The sequence below is a fragment of the Marmota monax genome, unplaced genomic scaffold, assembly GCF_021218885.2.
Source record: "Marmota monax isolate L192 unplaced genomic scaffold, Marmota_monax_Labrador192_F-V1.1 WCK01_AAM20220418_F8-fsc00021, whole genome shotgun sequence".
NCBI classification, from domain to species: Eukaryota; Metazoa; Chordata; class Mammalia; order Rodentia; family Sciuridae; genus Marmota; species Marmota monax.
In genome coordinates, this window is record NW_026695228.1 from 22,564,315 (window position 1) to 22,584,808 (window position 20,494).

General features: G+C 50.7%; 1 protein-coding gene across 3 annotated transcripts in view; it reads right to left on the reverse strand.

Moving 5' to 3' along the window:
* Positions 1–3,365: 3,365 nt before the first annotated feature.
* The window catches only part of LOC124088028 (ultra-long-chain fatty acid omega-hydroxylase), a 32,680-nt gene continuing 15,551 nt past the window's right edge, over positions 3,366–20,494 (reverse strand). For 2 of the 3 annotated variants that reach the window (XM_046437306.2, XM_046437307.2), the window contains exons 5-15: positions 19,169–19,313; positions 13,910–13,963; positions 13,661–13,788; positions 13,368–13,492; positions 12,177–12,444; positions 9,860–9,926; positions 9,601–9,730; positions 7,940–8,073; positions 6,999–7,063; positions 6,730–6,812; positions 3,366–6,244 (exon numbers count right to left, since the gene is read on the reverse strand). In XM_046437306.2, the coding sequence (XP_046293262.1) occupies positions 6,067–6,244; positions 6,730–6,812; positions 6,999–7,063; positions 7,940–8,073; positions 9,601–9,730; positions 9,860–9,926; positions 12,177–12,444; positions 13,368–13,492; positions 13,661–13,788; positions 13,910–13,963; positions 19,169–19,313 (1,377 nt within the window). In that variant the 3' untranslated portion in view covers positions 3,366–6,066. Of the gene's footprint in view, positions 6,245–6,725; positions 6,813–6,998; positions 7,064–7,939; positions 8,074–9,600; positions 9,731–9,859; positions 9,927–12,176; positions 12,445–13,367; positions 13,493–13,660; positions 13,789–13,909; positions 13,964–19,168; positions 19,314–20,494 lie in introns of those variants that run through there. The other variant, XM_058576809.1, reaches the window with a different exon arrangement.

Genomic DNA, 20,494 nt, shown 5'->3' on the forward strand with positions numbered 1-20,494 from the left:
CCTCTTCAAGAATAGACTGGGGGGGCATCCTGCACCATCTCTCAGGGCAGAAGGAGGAGGCTCAGAGAGGAAGACCTGTGCTCACCAGAGGCACAGCCTGGCAAGAGTACAAGTCCTGCCTCTAGCTAGCCCAGGACTTTTATTGAGACATGACTTCAAGGAGCAGGAACAAAGAATCCAACAGCGTTAATTTATCTGGGTCAGATTCTGGAGATAAAGAGCCCAGCTGGAAAAGCACATCTGTAGGCTCAGCTTTGGAGGTCAGAGGACAGAGGGACATGTAAGGCTCAGAGGGACCATGAGTGAAAGGGGTCCAGGCCCCAAGTGGAGTCCTCATTCTGTCATGGTAAATGCTGGTCTTCTCTGGGCTCAGTTTTACCATCTGGGAAATGGGATGTTGGGTTTCGTTTGTTTTTTGGTTTTGAGACGGGGTCTCCCTGAGTTGCCTAGGCTGACCTCCAACTTGCAATCCTCCTGCCTCAGCCTCCTGAGTAACAGCTTGTTCCACTGCATGCCCAGCAGGATGTTGGCCTTAAAGGGGGTACGTTCTGTCCAGAAACTGTCCTGAATTCCCCTTTATGGTAGTCTTGGCTCCTCTGAGACCTCCCCTTAGTCAGGCTCCAAATGAGAGTGAGTTTGGAGGGTGGAGCTGTTGAGGGAGAGAGATAACGATGATCAGGATTCCCCCAGCAATTGACCAAATGTTGGGGAGATACCAACACTTGCCCTCCTGCTCCCCATGTGCCTTCTAGCCCTTGCTGACCCAGCTTCAGGGCCTGAAGGACTCAGAGCCCTTTGCAACTTGGGGTGTGCTGCCCCAGATTCTCCCTTCTCTGTGGAGGAATATCCACCTGGTGGTAGGTTCCTCCAGAGAAAAGCCAGGCGGAGGGGGGAAAGCAGCAGAGTTGAGCAGCCAGGTCTGGGGAGACGCGGGAGGGAAGGAGAGAAACCAGAAGTCACTTCCTTCAGCCACACAGTTAAGTAGTGAAGCAGGACAGCTAAGCAGTTGAAAGTGAGTCCTAGCACGCAGGAGGTGCTCATTAAGTATTTAGGAATGAAGAACTTCCGCAGTCGGGAGGTCTAAGAACCCGCCATCCACACTGTGACTGTTAGGACAGCAGCATCGGCTTTACCGGCTGCACTTTGGAAATGCAGAATCCCAAGGTCTAACCCAGACCCTCAAATGGGTGCAAATTCTTTGTCATTGTCCCCAATGGAAGGACGAGCTAATTTCCTTTCCCTTGAGTCTGGACTGGCCTGGGGCTGCTGAACCAATAGATAGCTGTGGAGGTGATGACATGTCGCTTATGTTATGGGGAATTAGAGTAAAACTTGCTAGAGAGTGACTGGCTGAGGGGCTGGTTGGAACTCAGTGATCAAGAAGGACTCCCCAAGAGGTGGCCTTTGAGCAGAAACCTGAATGAAATGGAGAAATGGGCCAGGGGTGAGGCAGAGCATCATGGCGGGGGGCTCATGGCAGAGCTCACTTCATGGTGACCAGGAAGCAGAGAAAGAGAGGAAAGGGCTGGGTTGCAATGTCCCCTTCAAGGGCACTCCCCCCACCCCACAATGACCTAACTTCTTTCTGCTGGGCCCCACCTCCTACAGGCTCAACGATCTCCCAACAGGGCCATCAGCTAAGGACCAAGCCTTCAAATATGGCTTTAGGGGACATTTAAGATCTAAACCATGATAGGTAAGTAGATAGATAGACAGACAGATGGATAATAGGTACTACTGGTTCTGAGTCTAATTCCATTCTCCTTGAATCCTACTTGAGCATAACTGAGAACCCCAGTCAATTGCAAGCCACCAGAGTGATCCATCTTCAAAGTGCCTCTTTTTTTTGGTGGGGGTAGGGAGGTACCAGGGATTGAACTCAAGGGCACTCAACCACTGAGCCACATCCCCAGCCCTATTTTGTATTTTATTTAGAAATAAGATCTCACTGAGTTGCTTAGTGCCTCCCTTTTGCAGAGGCTGGCTTTGAATTCATGATCCTCCTGCCTCAGTCTCCCAAGCTGCTGGGCCAAGTGGCTCTTTCAGCCTCAGACAGGTTGTCCCAGCTGATACTCTGGAGAAAGTATCAGTTGAGAAAGTTGAGAAAGCTGTCCCTGCTCACCCTGACCAAATTGTACATTTCAGCATTACCAACAGATTTCTACACTTACAACTTAAAAAAAAATATATATATATATATATATCTCAAAACCAGGTAAGAAAGAAACAGGAGAAATGATTAAAATGCCTACAGCATTCTCTGGCACATGTTCAGCACCAAGCAATAAGGACACAGACAACAGCTCTGTGCTTTGGACTTTTCTGGAACATGCATCAGGGACTTGGCTGGCTGTGAACATTCCTTGTTCATTCCTGTGACAAGGAGGAGATGCTCTGGAGAAGGGGGGGCAAGTGAGAGACTTGAGGTGAGACAGCTCAAAGTCAAAGCTGAACTCTGCCACTTGCCAGCTGTGTAACCTTCGTGTAATGGTTAATTTGAATTGTCAATTTGATTGGATTAAGAGATGCCAAGGATTAAGAGGATTATGGGTGGGTTGATGAGGGAATGATTGGCATGTGGAATAGCCAACTGAAATGGAGACCCTCCCTAAGCCTGAGAAGCAACGGCCAATAGGATGATGGCTTGGATGGAATAAAAATTGGAAGAACAAAAAAGCAGCAGCAGATGCAAGCTCAGTTCTTCTTGAAGGGGTTCTTGGTCGCTACTGTAATCGTCTGAGGATGTTGGACTCTCACTTCTTCACTCTTCCAAAGCGGACTCTGACTGATTCTCCAGAAGGCTTAGATCTCAGTCTAGGGTTGCACCATTGATTCCTTTTATTCTGGGGCTTCAGCCTCCTGGACTGCGCAGCTACTGGTCCTTCCAGCTCTCCAGCCTGCAGATGGCCATTGTGGACTATCCAGCTTCTGGTTGCATAAGTCCCCTTTTTGTAATTACACTTCCTGTTGATTCTGTTTCTCTAGAGAACCCTGACTAATACACTTGGGCAAGTGACTTACCCTATCTGAGCCTCATATTCCTTGTCCATGAAGAGGGAACAAGAGTAGCCCAAGGGACCCAGGCACCCACGTGTAACCCAGCTGCTTGGGAAGCTGAGGCAGGAGAACTGCAAGGTCCAGGCAAACCTCAGCAATTTAGTGATATCCTAACTCAAAAAAAAAAAAAAAAAAAAAAAGGTCTGGGGATGTTGCTCAGTGGTAGAGCACCCCTGGGTTTAATACTCAGCACCAAAAATAAAGAATAGGCCTGAGGGGGCGAGGAGCCCAGTCAACATGTGTGTCTTATTTTGGATTCCCCAGAAGCAGACTCCGACAGAAGGGTTCAAGTGCAAATACTTTATTCAGAGGTGACCTCAAGACAAGAATTCAACTGCAAGTTGTCTCTGTGGGAGGTGATCCCAAGAAACACAAAGTGGGATGGAAAGAGAAGGAAGCAGTTAAAGGGAGCTTAATATAGGACGTTTCCACTATGGGTGACAGGGCTCAGTCCTGCTGGGGAGCTCCAGGAGGTAGACAGAACCTGAGTGACCTCACCCAAAGCAAGGGAGCTGGGCTCTTTATCCACCCTGATCCATCCACCAGTATTCAGTGTCTCCAGAATGTCCTGCCTGCACTGCAAGGGTCAGGACTGGGCACAGGCAGGGCTCTCTCAGCGGCTTCTAGCCATGATAAGAGCCTGGTGTGCACACAGTTGTTCAGTGGGTAGTTCTCTCACCTCTGCTCTCAACACACACCCACATGCACACACACTGGCACACACAAATACACTTAGATACACACATACATGCATTTGCATACACACATACCTACATATGACACACAGTCGTCTAAATGCATACACAGCCACGCGTGCACACAGTGCACACGTAAACGTTGAATTAGTAGAGAATTAATTCCTTAGAGCCTGTTGTTTCGGAACTGGCCAGCAGAGGGAGCGTCATTCCCGCTTAAAAGAGGAAGGAGAGTCCTCAGCAGCCAGTAAGGAGACCCAGCCTGGTTGTATTATTAGAATTACACACGCAGGTGTAGCAGAGTCCCCGGGACTCAGTGATTCCACATCTTTCCTCCTCCCTCCCAATGAAGTTGATTCCCCCTCGCAGCTCTTAGTGGGTGTTCATTACAAGTACAATGATCCTGTAAGATCCACGTGACAAGGGAAAACTGAGTTCAGAGAGAGGCAGTCATGTGCTCATGGCCTCTGCCAAGAAGGGGCAGAGCAGGAAGTAATGGCTCTCAAGACCAAAGTATCTTGCTGGCAAGATGACAGGGTTGCTTCAAAGGAGGCCAAGGGATGTTTGGCAGACGACGCAAGTTGAAAATCCTCCATCAGAACAGGGTTGTGGGAGCAACAGCAGCAGCAAGGGCCAAATAGCTCTAGCAAAAAGGGCAGGGTGCAGGGACCACACACTACCATTCAATCCCAGAGTACCCCAGACAGGGGGTTCTGGACCACCATCCCAGAACCTGCTGCCAGCAGGACACCTCAGGCTGCTGCCTCCAGCATCGACACAGCCGAGCCCCTGTTGACACCAGCTTCTAAGCAGAAAGACTGGAGGCCTAAGCAGGGACCAGGACTCTGAGCGATGGGGCAGAAAAGGACTCAGGATCCCTGCTGAGGCCCTAACATAAGGTATTTTTAGGACTTTGAGTGAGTTGCTTCCCTCTGGGGTATCAGTTTTCACCTCTGTTAAATGAAACAATAAAGTGATCTCATCAATCAGTATGAAGATTAAATGAGAACATAGGAAGAGCACATAGGATCATGCAATCCATTTCAGTCTCACCACTGCTAACTTTGGAGACATGCTTCCCAGGGCTCCGTCCTTAATGCCTCCTCCATGCATCTCTCTCATATCTCTCTCTCTCTCTCTCTCTCTCTCTCTCTCTCTCTCACACACACACACACACACACACACACAAATTCCACTCAGCCTTAGTTCTTTAGAGGCTGAGACTTCCAAAACATACAACTCCCAAACATGAATCTCCCAAGTTCAAGAACCATCTAGCCAACCACCTGTTTGACATCTCCAACTCCTCCCAGCCAAAACTGATATCCTGAGCTCATACTCAAAGAAATAACTTACTCCACTCGCGTTCCTTCATGTCAGTTGGTGACAGTTCCCTGTATCCAGGGGCTCAAGTCCAAACCTAGACCACCCCCCACACACACTGCTTCTCCCAAACTCTACATTCTATTAACAAAATTAATGAGTGTACAAACCGTCCCCCCAAAAGCTGAGTTTACGTCCTAGGACAAATGACTTCCCAGCCTCCTACCCCTCACACAGCTTCCCTCAGTTGCTTCCCAACTGCCCAGAGCCCCTCATTCCCATCCTGGGCTCCAGGTGTAAGGGTCTGGCAGGCTAGGGGATGAGGGTAGGAGGGGGTGTTTGCAAACCTTTCTTTTTATTCTTCAAAAATTAGAACCCTCAGCAAAAGGCCTCTGAGTAAGAGAGGTAGGAAGGGGCTTGTAAGTTTACATCTGGGCTTACAATAAACAAAAGAAAACAGCCCGATTTCTGGGATGACTCCTGAACAAACCGCCATATGAGATGGGGGGCGTCTAAGAAAGTGATGTCCAGGTTCAAGGTCTGACCCCAGGTTCCAACTTCCAAGTCCTCAATTTAGAAGCCAGCCTGGGGAGGCGGGTCTTGAGTCCAAGAGATGGGTCTTAGGTCCTCAGAAGGCTCAGTGGGCGGGGCCTGGGAACGTTGATCCGCAGGGGCGTGGCCTGAGAAACAATCCATCATACTCCGGGGGCTGGGCCTGAGCCCGAGGGGGCGGGGCCGAAGCTGGTCCCTCTAGCAGGAGGGCAGGTACGGGAACTCAAGGGGCGGGACCTGGACCTCAAGGGGCGGGATCAGACCCTCGTGGGTGGAGCCCTGCCTTGAGGGGCATGGCCAGCACCAACTGGCTGGTCAAAGGCGGAGCCTGGTCCTCCAGTAACAGAGCCAAGACTTCGAGGGGCGTGGTCTATGACCTCAGGACCTGGGGCGGGGCCTGATTCCTCAGGGGCGGGGCCTGGGCCTCTGCCCACGGGACTCAGGCCCGCGGAGGCAGCGGCTCCACGTTGAGCCAGATGCCATTCTCTGTGCGCAAGATGAGCTCCGGCTTCCTCCGCACTTTCCGCGTTCGGTCCACGCTCAGGCGGAAGCGCAGCAGCGTCAACGCCACCGCCACGCGCATCTCTGCCATGGCGAAGCTCTGTCCGATGCAGTTCCTGGAGAAAGGGGGGCATGGCCTCAGGCGCCGCTGCTGTATGTGCGGGGGTCCCTGGGCCTCACATGACTCATCTCTAAAATAGGGAGAGCATCTTAGGCTAAATGAGGGTTAATGAGACCCCAAGAATTGCTGAATAAATGTGACTTTGGGGTCGAGTGTTAGAATCCTGGTGCAGCCTCGTACTAGCTTTGTGTTCCCGATAAATGACCTCTGAGCCTCAATTCCTGCATCTGTAAAGTGGAGACAGTGGCGGCCTAGAGCTGTTGGAAATGTGAGCCCAGAACTCAGGTTCTGGCACACAGTAGGTATGCCCAGCCCCCAGGAACGCTGTTGCAGAGTCTGATTTGGGAGTCTCTTGCTTCACTGGGGGTGCAGAGAGGACCTGAGTTGGTGAAAGGGACACCTAGGTGGGGCGTGGTCTGTGCTTCTGATGGGCACACACTTGAACTTCCATTAGCTCTGTATCTTCCCCATGTGGCTTACCTGGGTCCTGCAGAAAAGGGCACAAAGGCCAGCGGAGAGCGCTGCTGTGGATTGTCTGGGTCAAAGCGGTAAGGGTTGTACACCTAGACAGGAACAGACCGGGGTGAGTCTGGGAGCTGGCCCAGCCATTCTAGCCTGGCCCCCTGGCTCAGCCTCTGGGGGCAGAGGCACTTTAGGACCTCCTCTTCCATTCAACCCCACACTCACTACAATCCAGCCACACCTGTCAGGTGTGCAAGGCTTAGGGCAAAGTTAGGGCAGGAGCTCACCTTGGAGTCAGGCCACACGGTAGGGTTGTGGTGGGTTCCATAGATGCTGACCAAACAGATGATTCCTGTGGCGACAGGTGGGATCAGTGGGGCCAAAGGGAGATACGGCCTCCTCTAGAAACATCCCCCTTCCCAGATCCACCTCTGAGCCATCTGCTACCACTTCCTGTCCATCCTTCCCTGAAAAACCCTGCTGCCCTAACCTCCCCACCACCCCCGCCTGTCCCTAAGAAGCCCCCATTGCCTTTCTGGTTGTCGCACTGGCCACACACGGAGCTTTCTCTCAAGTGCAGCTCAGCCTCCTCCCTTGGCTCCTCACTGCCCTCAAAATGGGGTTCAAGTGCCTGCATCTGTCATTCAAGGATTCTACAGTCTGCACCCTGAGGCTCTGCTCCATGAGCGTCCTTGTTCTTCCATTTCCAGCCTCCAGGACTGTCCTTCCTCCTCCAAGAAGCACTCCTGATATTCCTCCCTAGTGGAGACATCCCTCCACATTTGGGCTTTGCTGGCCTCCTCTCTCCCTTTAGCCCATCCCTGAGCCCATGTGGCTGGGAATGTCTGTGCCCTGCCGTTGCCCTCTGCAGACTGGGAGAGATCCTCAAGGCCTGGGTCTGGGGATGAGACATCTTTAGATGCCCAGCATCAACCAGGAAAGGTCTCCAGGTAACAGCTGGTGACTGAATGAAACACCTTCCCCTACTTGCACCCTCCCAGGGCCAACCCTGCCACACCAGCTCTTTTCTTTCCAACAGGATTCACCCACCTGTATCTCCCCCATTCACAACTAGGCTTCCCCCTGGCACCCAGAAACTAGGAGGGAACACAGCTGCCACATCCACAGGGTCAAGGCACCTGGGGCAGGCATGGCCAGGCCCCTATGGGCAACAAAGTAGCCACATAATGGGACAGTGCACCAGCACGGAGGGGCACACAGTGGGCACCTTTGGGAATGACACGCCCATCTGGAAGCTTAATGTCCTCTGTGCAGCGACGAGAGACAAGGGTCACAGGTGGGAACTGACGCAGGCTCTCCTTGATGCACATAGTGGTGAATGGCAGCTGGGTCAGGTCATCCCTGGAGAGAATGAGAGAATGGAACTGTGACTCTCCCAAACACACACACACACACACACACACACACACACACGAGCAGCTGGGCAGGAAAACAATTCAGGGTGTCAACGCTGCCCAACTTCTGCTATTTGTAGTGTCCCATGTTGTACCGCTAACACTTAGGATGCAAAATATCTGACCGTCAACCAATCAGAAAAGTAACCAATAAAAAGAGCAAGCCAGGTATAGTGGCGCACACCTGTAATCACAGCAACTTGGAAGATGGTGGCAGGAGGATTCTAAGTTTGAGGCAAGCCTCAGCAACTGAGTGAGACTTTGTCTCAAAATATAAACATGAAAGGGTTGGTATGTAGCTCAGTGGTAGAGTACCCCTGAGACTGGGTTCACCAGTCTCTCTCTCTCTCTCTCTCTCTCTAACACACACACACACACACACACACACACACACACACACACATAGCAAGCACTGGGGCTGGTTTCTGGGGGTCCCTACTGGGCCCAGCATTAATGCTTCAATGATGGATTACGTGGTGGACAGGGGGCACTCGGGGAGGTACCAGCATAACTAGAGAGGCTCAGAGCAACAGCAATTTATTTGCTTATATGGATCCATTTAAGTATGTATGTATGTATGTACAGAGACAGGGTCTCACTGTGTTACCCAGGCTGACTTAAACTCCTGGATTCAAGTGATCCTCCTACCTCAGCCTCCCAGTAGCTGGGACTATAGGCATGCACTACTGTACCCAACTATTTCATTATTTTAAAATCCTAGATGAAAGGAATAATAAAACCATGTGTACCAAAGGTTACTGCATAATCCAAATAGAGGGCTTTAGGTTAAACTGTGTCCATGAAAGAAAAAAAAAAAAAGACATGTTGAAGTCCCAGCCTCCAGCGCCTCCAAATGTAACTTATTTGGAAAGCAGTTTGTGTGAGGGTTAATGCTTCTGGACTTGGCATGAGAAGAATATGCCCCAGGATAGCCATTGATCCAGTGAGAATGAGGAGACCTATGGAACAGACCTGAACCAACTCTCTAACCCCAGAAGCCACAAGAGTGATGTACTGATGAGCAATAATTAAATACTTGCAGGGGCTGTGGTTATAACTCAGTGGTAGAGTATGTGCCTAGCATGTGTGAGGCATTGGGTTCAATCCTTATTGCCACATAAAAATAATAAATAAAAGTATTCTGTCTATCCACAAAAAAATTTTTAAATACAATAACATTTTTTAAATTTAATAAATAAATGCTTGCTGAAAATCACTGCATGTGAGGGATGTTTGTTCTGCAGCATTATAGCAAAAATTGCTGACTAAGACTATTGCATCCTGAGGCAGGCATAGGCATCATTATCATCCCCATGTTATAGCTGAAGAAATTGGGATTCAGGAAGCTCAAGTGACTTGTCTAAGGTCACACAATCAATCAGTAGTGGAGGAGAGAGTCACACTCAAGGCTCTGGCCTCAGCATGCCCCTTCAGCCACCTGACCTCCCCTGCCCCCCCCCCCCACAAAACTGACCACTCCAGTTCCTCCAGCTCCCGGCCTTTCATGACTTCCTGGATCTCTTCCCGGCACTTCTCCTGGTATTCTGGGTACTTTGCCAAGTTGAACAGCACCCAAGAGAGCCCACTGGATGTTGTGTCGTGACCTGCAGGCAGATGAGGTGTTTGAATGGAGACTGCCATCTCCAGGCAGACAATAGTGTCCACTTCAGTGTCCCCTAAAGGGACAATCGTGGCCCTTCCCACCCTCCTTCAGTTCCACTCCACATCCTCACCTTCAAACATGAAGGTGTCTGCCTCAGCTCGGATGTCCTCATCTGACAATTCCTTTCCATCTTCATCCTGGAATGGGTAGAACCGATGCTCAGGCCCCTGCATCCCACCCTCTGCCTCCTAGCGGCTCCTCCAGCGTTAGATCTGTCCCTTCTCTCTTAAGTCAAGTTGTGGGGAGAAATAATCTAGATGGAAGGAGATATGCTACTTGTATAAGAAAGATGGAGAGAAAGTGAAAGATGGAGAAGGAAGTTCATACAGCTGTGCACTGTTTAATGATAGGAACCCATAATGAAATGCATTGTGAGTCAATTTCATGATGGTGCAAACATCGGAGTGCACTTATGCAAACGAAGATGGCTATTATGTCACTGGAGGATAAAATCTATGGAAACACCATCACACATGTGGTCCATCACCAACCAAAACATCATCATGAAGCACATGGCTGACTTATTGAGGAGCTACTAACGTGATGTATTCCAAAGGCTGCCCCACGATAACTCTGTCTTCAGGTCTCAGAATCACCATGAGGAAACTGACATTCAGAGAAAAGAGTGATATGATTAAGGTTAAATATCCACTCAGTGGCAGAGACAGGGGTGGAATACAGGACCCTCTGGACCCAGAACCCAAATGCTGCTCAGAAATTCTATAGAAGGGCTGGGGATATAGCTCAGTGGCAGAGTGCTTGCTTAGCATGCATGAGACCCCAAGTTCCATCTCCAGCACTGCAAAAAAAAAAAATCCACAGTGACCCTACATCTTCTGTCACATGTCTTCAAGGTCATATATCTCATCTTTGTAAACGTTTTGGACTGAATTGTGCCCTGTCCCCTAGAATTTGTAAGTCCTAACTCCTAGCATCTCAGAATGTGACCACAATTGGAGGGAGGGTCTTTGTGAAGGTGAGCAAGTGAAAATGAGGTCATAAAGGTGGCCTTAATCCAATGTAGCTATGGTTCTTATAAGAAAAGCTTAGGGGGCTGGGGCTGGGGCTCAGTGGTGGAGCGCTTGCCTAGCACAGGTGAGGCACTGGGTTCAAATCCTCAACACCACATAAAAAGTAAATAAATAGTTATAAAAAAATATACTAAAGGGGCTGTGGCTGTGGCTCAGCTGTAGAGCACTCGTCTCACATGTGTGAGGCCCTAGGTTCGATCCTCAGCACCACATAAATAAAATAAAGGTATTGTGTCCACCTACAACTAAAAAAAAAATTTAAATATATTTTTAAAAAAGAAAAGATTAAGACAGAGACACACGCAGGGGGGAGATGATATGCAGACACAAGAAAGTGGCCATCCCCAAGCCAAAGAAAGATGCCTGCAGTAGACTATTCCCTCACAGCCCCTAAGAGAACTCAACCTTCCAGGCACGTTGGATTTCTAGCTTCCAGAACTGTAAGAGAACACATTTCTGTTGCTCAAGCCACCTCCTCTGAGGCAGAGGCATCCCTTGGTATCCACAGAGCACTAGTTCTGCGACATCCCCCCATGGATACCAAAATCCATGGATGCTCAAGTCCCTTATATGAAATGGCATGGGGCTGGGGGTGTGGCTCAGTGGTAGAACACTTGCCTAGTATGCGGAAGGCCCTGGGTTCAATCCCCAGATCATCAAAAAATAATTAAATTAAAAATCAAATAAAACAAAAAAAATCAAATAAATTATATAGCATAGTGTTACATGTTACCATGCAAAACCTCCCATACTTACACTTTAGGTGACTTAGAATACCTAATACAATAGCTATGTATATAGCTATTGTACTATAATAATAAATAATGACAAGAAAAAAGCCTGTACATACTCAATACAGATGCAATTCTTTTCAAATGTTATCAACCTGAGGTTGGTTGAATCTGCCTATGTGGAACTTGTGGATATGGAGGGAGGACCCACCATCCACATTCTTTACAAGCACATAATGAACCTTCCACAGGATAGCCCACCTCAGAGGTGCCCCCCCCCCCAATCCCAGCTACCCAGGAGGCCCAGGCAGGAGGATGGCAAGTTTGAGGCCAGCCTGGACAACTTAGCAAGACCCTGTCTCAAAATACCGTAAAATAATAAAAGGGCTTAGGATGTTGCTCAGAGGTAAGTGCTCCTGGGTTCAGTCCCAGTACCACAAAACAAAACCTCAGTTCATTTAAAAGGACCGAAATGTTTGTTACAGCAGCCTGAGCAGACACACAGTGGGTCTCACTTACATGCCCACATCTGACTCCATCCTAGATCTATGTGAGTTGGGGCATTTGTCATTTTACACACTTGGTGCAGTTCTGGGGAAGTCCCGGCTCCAGGGCCCCGCCTCACCCTGGCCAGGAGCAGCACATCGATGAAGTCCAAGGTCTTGCCCTGCTTGGCCTTCAGCCAGGCCTCGGCCCCCTGGTGGCGCAGCGCCTGCCTCCGCTCCTGGATGACTTCGGTGGTGAAGCGGTGCACGGTGTCGCAGGCCTGGCGGAAGCGCCGACCGTCCGCTGTGAGGTAGTAGATGAAGTCGAGGTGGTGATGCAGGCGGTACTGGCGCCTGACGACCAGCGCGCTCAGCTCAATGATGGCCGATATATAATCGCTCATCTTCCTGCCAGGGAGAAGACCATGAGCCGAGGACCATGCCCAGTCCCCGCCAGCCAGGGGCACAGCTTGGCTAGGTCAGGCCTCCTCTCTCCACTGGGCAACGACAAGAGAGGCCCCATATCACCTATATTTTCTGTAGATTTTGTATGCCTGTCTGTGTGTGTGTGTGTTAGTTTTTGCACTACTGGGGATAGAACCCAGGGCCTGGTGCATGCTAGGCAATTTCTATCACTGAGCCCAGGGGGCTGGGGAGCCCCCATGATGACTCTCTGGTGAATTAATGAATGAACTAACAAACCAGGGTAATGACTATTTTATTAGGTCATTCAACAGATAGTCATTGAGCACCTCCCATGTGCCAGGGCAACTGTGACATCATTTTATCCTTCCTGCACCTCCCCAAGAGTCAGATATTATCATCTTTGTTTTACAAATAAGGAAACCGAGACTCAGAAAGGGAGGGGCACTTTCCAAGGACTGTATGCTATTTGCGGAGGAATGAGGGAAAGTAGCATTGCCTGATCCCCTGTTACGTGCCAAGCCACTGACAACCATCTAATTAAGATAGTTACACCATGACCATGGGGGAAAATTATAATGTCTCTTTTTTTGGGGGAAGGGAACTGAGGCTCAGAAAGGTGGTATCGTTTAAAAAAAATAGGTGTAGAAGAACAGAGCACCTTTGTTTTGTTCATTTTTATGCGGTGCTGAGGATCAAACCCAGGGCCTCACAAGTGCCAGGCGAGGGCTTTCCCCTGCCTATACTCCAGCCCTGGTGATGTCATTTTTTCTGGAACCAAACAGCCATCTGTCCATCAGTGGCAGATGCCAGCAGCCTGGGTTGCCCAAGAGCTGGGAGTTCCCTTTCTCCTCCCACTGCCTCTCCCTGGGCAGCTGGCTCTGTCTCCCGAGGGAGGTCACACTCACTCCTGGCAGTCGCTGTTGTAACTGAACACACATTTCTGAAGACTGTCCAGGGTCATGAGGCTGATGTGCTCAAACATGTCAAAGGAGGCCACCGAGCCTTCTGCCAGAGTCCTCCGCCATTTGGCCTGGAAGAGAGCCAGGGCATGGGGACCTCAGACAGCACGCCACAGGTCATCACTCACCACACACCCGAGGTACAGCTCAAGGACTTGAGGTCTCCCCACAGCACGTGGCTCGCCCTGGAGCTGGGCTGGAGCAGTTGCTGTCCCCTTCCCCTGTCGCCTGAGACTCACGTGCATGACATTGGTGCACTGGTTGAAGATCTTCATGTAGGGCTTCAGGATGTCGAAGTGGAAGGCAGGCGTCAGCAGGCGGCGGTGACGGCTCCACTTGTCGCCTTTGCTGAGCAGAAGCCCGTCCCCTGGGCCCAGGAGACTGAGGTCAGGGGGCCTCCCCTGCTCCTCTGACTCCCTCCAAGGAACCCCTTGCCCTGCCCTCTCCTCCCTGAAACCTCAGCCCCAGCCTACCCGCTCGGCACTCACCTAGCCAAGGTTTCAGGAAGCTGTAGAAAAGGTCGTCCTTGGGAGCAATGGCAGCTGTGCAGAGACAGGAGGCAAAGATGACTCAAGACAGAGTTCTGACCCTGACCTCTGCTTATGACTTCCTAGGGCCACCTCTCCCACCTCCCACCTCACCCCTCCAGTCTACCCTTCACATCCAAACCAGAAAGATCCCTGAAACACACTGATCTGAACACGAAACCCCTGTTCATGTTACCTCCCACGATTCCCCATTGCCCTTGTGAAAGAGTTCAAGCTCAGCCTAGTGCTGAAAGGCCCTGCCCCATGTGGCCTCCACATGCCTCTCACACATCAGATAATCCCTTTCTCATTGCACGCTGACATTCACCTCCAAACCTACAGCCAAGCTGGGTGCTCCATATGGAATGGAGTCATCCTCTAACCCTCCCCGCTCTTTCCTGCCAGCTCGGGCCATCCGGAATTATACCTCCTGGGTTTCCCACCTGCAGTCACACCCTCCCTGTCTGTCCATCACGCTGGCCCCGGGGGGGGGGGGGGGATCTTACCTGACTATCAGATCTGACCAGGTCCCTCCCAGTTCACACACCCATCAACCCTCAAGCACCAGCAGCTCAGTCCATTTCCAAAGCCCTGGATGATCTGCCCTTGTGCAGACCTCTCTCAACACAGACACCTTTAGCTGCATGTGGTGGTGCATGCCTGTAATCCCAGGGACTGGGGAGGCTGAGGCAGGAGGATCGCAAGTTCAAGGTCCACCTCAGCAACTTAATGAGGCCCTAAGCAACTTAGAGACCCTGTCTCAAAACTTTTAAAACAGGGGTGGGGGGGGAGGGATGTTGCCCAGTGGTAAAACACCCCTGGGTCCAATCCTTAGTAAAAAAAAAAAAAAAAAAAGAAAAAGAAATAAAGAAAAGAAAAGAAAAGAAAAAGAATAGACACCTCTATTGCCCAGCCCCCTCCTGCTCAATGTCACAGAACTTTTCCCAGCTCTTCAAAAAGGCCATGTGCCCGCTCCACTCCAAGTCTTTCCATGAGCTGCCACCTCATCCCCAAACACTCTGTCCTTATCCTCTGGTCTCAGATTGGGTGCTGCATTCTCTCTCTACAATCCCACTGGATGGTAATTGTCCAGTTCTAAGCCCTTCACGGGAAGAGACCATTTTGATCACTAACATTTGGTGCTGAAGAAATTTTTATTCAATGAATGAATGAGCCAATCAATCAATCAAAGAATGGGTGAATAAAAGAAAAATGGATTGGTGGAAGGATGCACGGGTGGTGTGTGGGTGGATGCACGGATAGCTGCATGGCCCTTCTATACAATGAAAAGATTTGGGACTGAATGGGGAGTGGCCCAAAAAGGAAGGACCTGAGATGCAAATGCAGTCACTGAAGACTGGATATGACTCAGCTCCCGCCCCACACACGCGCCCTGCAGTTGGCCAGTTGGTACACACAGTCATCAGTCTCCTCATCCTCCCATTCGACACACCCCTCAGCTGCCGTTCCCTGCCCAACCCATGATGTGTGACGCTGGGGACCCAAGGATGGCTCAGCTCCACGCCCTGCCTGGAGGAGCTCTGGGGTGGTGTGGGAAAAAGGAAGCAGAGGCACACAGGTGCTAAGGGTGGCACAGGGAAAGGGCTACTAGAAGTCGGGGCAGGCTTCCTGGAGGAGGCAGCATTGGAGAGGGAGGTGGGAGTCCGGTTACACCTCTCCTCCCCGGACTTTGAACTCCAGGTTAGGTGCCCGGTGGGGTTTGACTTGACACTCAGATCTGATCGATGGCTGCCCTGCTCAAAAAACTCCCATGGCTCCCTATTGATCAAGGGCAAGTTCATTTGCTTTTCAATCCAGCTGTTGCTTAACTCTCAATCTCATTTCCTACTCCCCACGCACACAACCTGCACTCCAGCCAACCCAGTGACCTGAATTTTTCCTGGTATTTTCCACAGCTGTACCTTGAGAATGTCAGGTGCCTCTAGTTGGTAAACTCCTAGGCATCCTTCAAGGCCTGGTTTCACTGAAGCCTCCTCCAGGAAGCCTTCACCAATCCCTCTCCCCAGCAGAACCCTGGTTCTCCTGTCCTCAGGTCCCTCTCCACTCCAACTCTATCCCCCGTGCCAAGACAGTCTGCGTCTGGGTCTCCTCCCATCAGATTCCCTCTCCAGCAAAGTGGAGCCCTTGATGCCTCACTCAGGAGAAAAGCCCCCCACGTGGTGCCCAGCAGGGGGCAGCTCTCCCACCCAAGGCTACAGATCATGGGGGTTGAGAGCTTGAGTTGGGTTCACACCCCAGCCCTGCTACTCACTGACTGTCCAGACTTGGACCTTTACCACTCTGCCCCTTCCATTTCCTCATCTGCGGAAGGAGGAAACAGAACAATCTTGCCTCATGGCATCCTGTGACACTCAGCAGGCCAATGTGTCCTGGCACCCGGTAGATGCTCATTAAATATGTGTGCGCGTAAATGAATAATTGACCCGCTGCCGGCTATTTGGTTACTGCAATTATAATTATTGCTTATTGGCATCAAAAACTTGTGAGGTGGCTATCCAGGTCCCCTATTAGTGACAAATGAACGCACAGCTGGTGTGGAAGATCGAAAGGGCCTTCCTTAGAAAGTCAAATACACAGCTGCGGGTGTGGCTGGGTGGCACTGTATGTGCTTAGCCGGTGTGAGGCCCTGGGTTCCAAAAAAAAAAAGTCAAATGTAGAATTACAAAAGACCGACCATTCCACTCCTAGGTATCCCAAGAGCAATGAAAACACAGAGGCTGGAGCTCGGGGTAGAGAGTTTGCCTGGCATGTGGGAGGCCCTGGGTTTAATCCCCAGCACAGGAGAAAGAAAAGGGGGGAGAAAAGGAAAGGAAAGAAAGAAAAGAGACGGAGGAAGGAAGAAGAGGGAATGCGGCCATACCAAGACGTGAGAGCAGAGACCCAGTGTGTGTGACTCCTTTTATATGACATTATAGACCAGATGAATGCAAGGACAGGAAGCAGAGGGAGGTACCAGGAAACAGGCAGGGGGATGGATGCGATTACTTCTTGAACACAGGGGGTTTTACGGGGTGAGGAACATCTTCTGACACTAGGGAGACCTGTGGTTGCACATCTCTGTGACCACATCAGATGCCACCGACTATTCCCTTTAAAATGGTTGATTGTACGTTATATGAATTTCACCCCAATAAAAAAATGAGTGCATCCCAACAAGCTGTGCTGACGGGCTTAGAGATCATGACTTGTCTTCTGTAAAGGTTTCCACCTACTTTTGCCCATGCACAGTCCCTATTCCACGTGCCCAGAAGACTAGGAGGTGAAAGTTCCAAGAGACACCATCCCTGCCTTCCTTGGGGCCCAGGGACTGTGTAGGTTCAACCCCAGAGCAGCATCCCCCCCCCCCCGCTGCGGTCCCAGGAGGTCCCAGAGGAGGACAGAGGCTGTGAGCTGCAGTCAGGCCAGCCTAATCTCAGCAGGAAGGACAGAAGGACGGGAGCTCCTGGGCCAGGAGGCCCCCTCCATGCTGACAGCCTCACCCTGTCCTGTCAGGAGACCCCCCGTCCACTCCTCCGTGGCAGGAGGCAGTGGATATCCTGCCTGTCCTGAAGGAGAGGAGAGGAGGGGAGGGAAAGGGGCCTGAGTGTCTATGAAGTGCGGGGACCATGCTGGGGCTCTACCTGGGGACTTAACCACCACTCAGAAGGTGCTCAGGACACTGATGTTCTAAGGAGTCAGATGAGAAGGAAGAGGAGGAGGAGATGGAGGCAAAAGAGACAGAGGAAAGGCAGGGGGAGAAAGAGAAAGGGGGGAAGGAGGAAGTGGAGAAAGAAGAAGGAAAAGTACACTAAAAAGACATACAGCCTGCCCAGTGGTGTGGGTCTGCCATTCCAGCTACTTAGGAGGCTGAGGCAGGAGGATCTCAAGTTCAAGGCGAAACTGGAGAACATAGCAAGAACCTGATTCCAAACAAAATAAAAAAGGCTCAAGATGTGGCTTAGTGGTAGAGCAGTTGACCAGCATGTAAGAGGCATGGGGTGCGTTCCATCCCCAGCACTGCAAAAAATAAGCCCTTATTCACATCTACCCATGTTATTATAGCTATGCTTTTGCAATACTGGGGTTGGAACCCAGGACCTCGTCGTGCTAGGTGAGCACTCCACCACTGAACTACACCCCGGGCCTCACATTATGTTAGTCAGTCTTAGTAACAGCCCCCCTTTTACAGATCAGAAACAGGCTCTGAGAGGCTTGCAAAACCACTAGCATCACACAGCAAATATGGGCAGAAACCAGGATTTGGACCCAGCCCTTTGGAGCTCTGATTCAGGCTTCTGGCCACAAATGGGTGCCCAGTGCTTGGAAGAAAGAACCACTTCTCCCAGGGTCTAGGATCCCCTGTAGTTCAGTGGGGATCATCATTCCTTCCCAGATGCAATAAGGGGGGACCACGGGGCTGTGGAGGGCATAGCTGGGGAAGGAAAGGCGGGCAGCCCTGTCCTCTTTCACCACCCCTGGGGGGCAGCTTGGAAGGCAATCTCCAGATGTGGGTTTGTAGAGGCCCAAACTGGGGCCAGAGACCCCCAAATTCTTGGGGATCTTTCCTTCACATCCCTCCATGCTCCAATGTCCCCTGATGCCCAAATCCATGCGAGACTATGTCCCACCATGAGGCAGAAGAGCTGGACGTGGCCTCACCGAGCCCCAATGGATCAAGACTGAGAACAAAATGTCCCGAGGGGAGAGCTACGAGTCTCTGGAGTTGGGTGCTGAGGGATGAGAGAGATGAGGGACAGCTGGAGTCCCAGAGCTTGGGACAGGTGTGGACCGCAGCAAGGAGACGCAAGCCTTCCACGTCCTTCCTGCCAGTCAAGGCCAGCCCAGGTGGTGAAAGCAGGCTGAAGGATGGGCCACCAAGACGCCAGTCATGGTGGGAGTATCACAACTCAAACGATGGGTGTGTCACGGGCTGGGATTGAGCAACACCTACTTAACCAAACCTGAAGAGAACAACTTCCTATCCAAACCTGCTTGGTTCTGACTTCCAGGGAGGTGGACAGCCTCTAGGCATCGTCACACTTCTGTCCCCGATGTTCCATGACCCATATTGCCATTGCTGCCTTGGTGAACTCCTATTCATTCCTTAAAGCCCTACTCAAATGCCCCTTCCTCTGGAGAGACCACCTGCCTAGAAGCCCAGATAGAATACGGGAGATGAGGGTTCAGTCAGCACTCACCCAAGAGGCCCAGCCGGCCTACCTGAGGCGCCCACCAGGGGCTTGATGTAATCAGGGTGCACAAGAACCAAGAGCGGCAGGACGGGTCCGATCCACACCAGGACCACATGGTGCATGCTGTCCAACACCTTCTTCTCGTCCTGAAGACCCGACTCGTTTGGAAGGTACTGTGGCAGGTAAAAGAGGGGAGTGAGGACATGCTCAGCCTCAGCGTCCTCCAGTCCTGCCCTCCTGCCACCTCCCTCCCCTCAAAAATGAGCCCAGAAGTGCTAAATGATGGCGGGTGGTGGCTGCACCTGGCTGAGCCTCCACCTCCTCCTCTGAAAAATGGAGAACACCAAGTCTCCCTCTGAAGGCAGCCCAGAGGATCAGAGAAAGAAGTGAGAGCCACCATGGGGCCTGACACACAGCTGGCTCAAGAAACAAAGATAAACCCAACACGGTGACACAAGCCTGTAGGACCAACAGCTTGGGAGGCTGAGGCAGGAGGACCCCTTGAGCCCAGGAGTACAGAGGCCACCTGGGCAACATAGTGAGACCCCATCACAAAAAAAGAAAGGAAAATAGTAATTGTAAACACATTAATGGTAAGTGTTGGCTTTTTTCAAATATTTGCTATTTTATTAAAAAATACCACTAGGACCCTTGAACTGGGGCACATGCCTAGATCCCAGCCACTTGGGAGGCTGAGGCAGGAGGATCTCAAGTTCAGTTCCAGCCTGGGCAACTTAGCAAGACCCTGTCTCAAAAAAGAAAAAAGGGGCTAGGGCTGTAGCTCAGTGGCAGAGCACTTGCTTAGCACATGTGAGGTGCTGGGTTAGATACTTAGCATCACATAAAGACACACAAATGAAATGAAGGCATGCTGTCCATCTACAACTAAAAAAAAAATTAAAGAAAAAGAAAAAGGGCTGGCGCTGCAGCTCGGTGGTAAAGCATCCCAGGTTCAATTCTAGTACGTACGTGCATATGTATTTATTTATATATACATTTACATTGTATTTGTATATGTATCCATAGATACATATGCATATATTTATTTATAGAAAAGTTTACTTATTAGAAGTTCAAAGCCAGGTGCAGTGGTGCACCGCCTGTATTCCTAGTGGCTCGGGAGGCTGAGGCAGGAGGATCGCAGGTTCAAAGCCAGCCTCAGCAACCTAGCGAGGCTCTAAGCAACTTAGTGAGACCCTGTTTTGAAACTTAAAAAAGGGCTGGGGATGTGGCTCAGTGGTTAAGCACCCTTGGGTTCAATCCTTGGTACCAAAAAAAAAAAAGTTCACTTACACAGTAGCGCAAATACACTAACACTAACCCTATCAATAAAACTAGGATTAACCCCACTTCA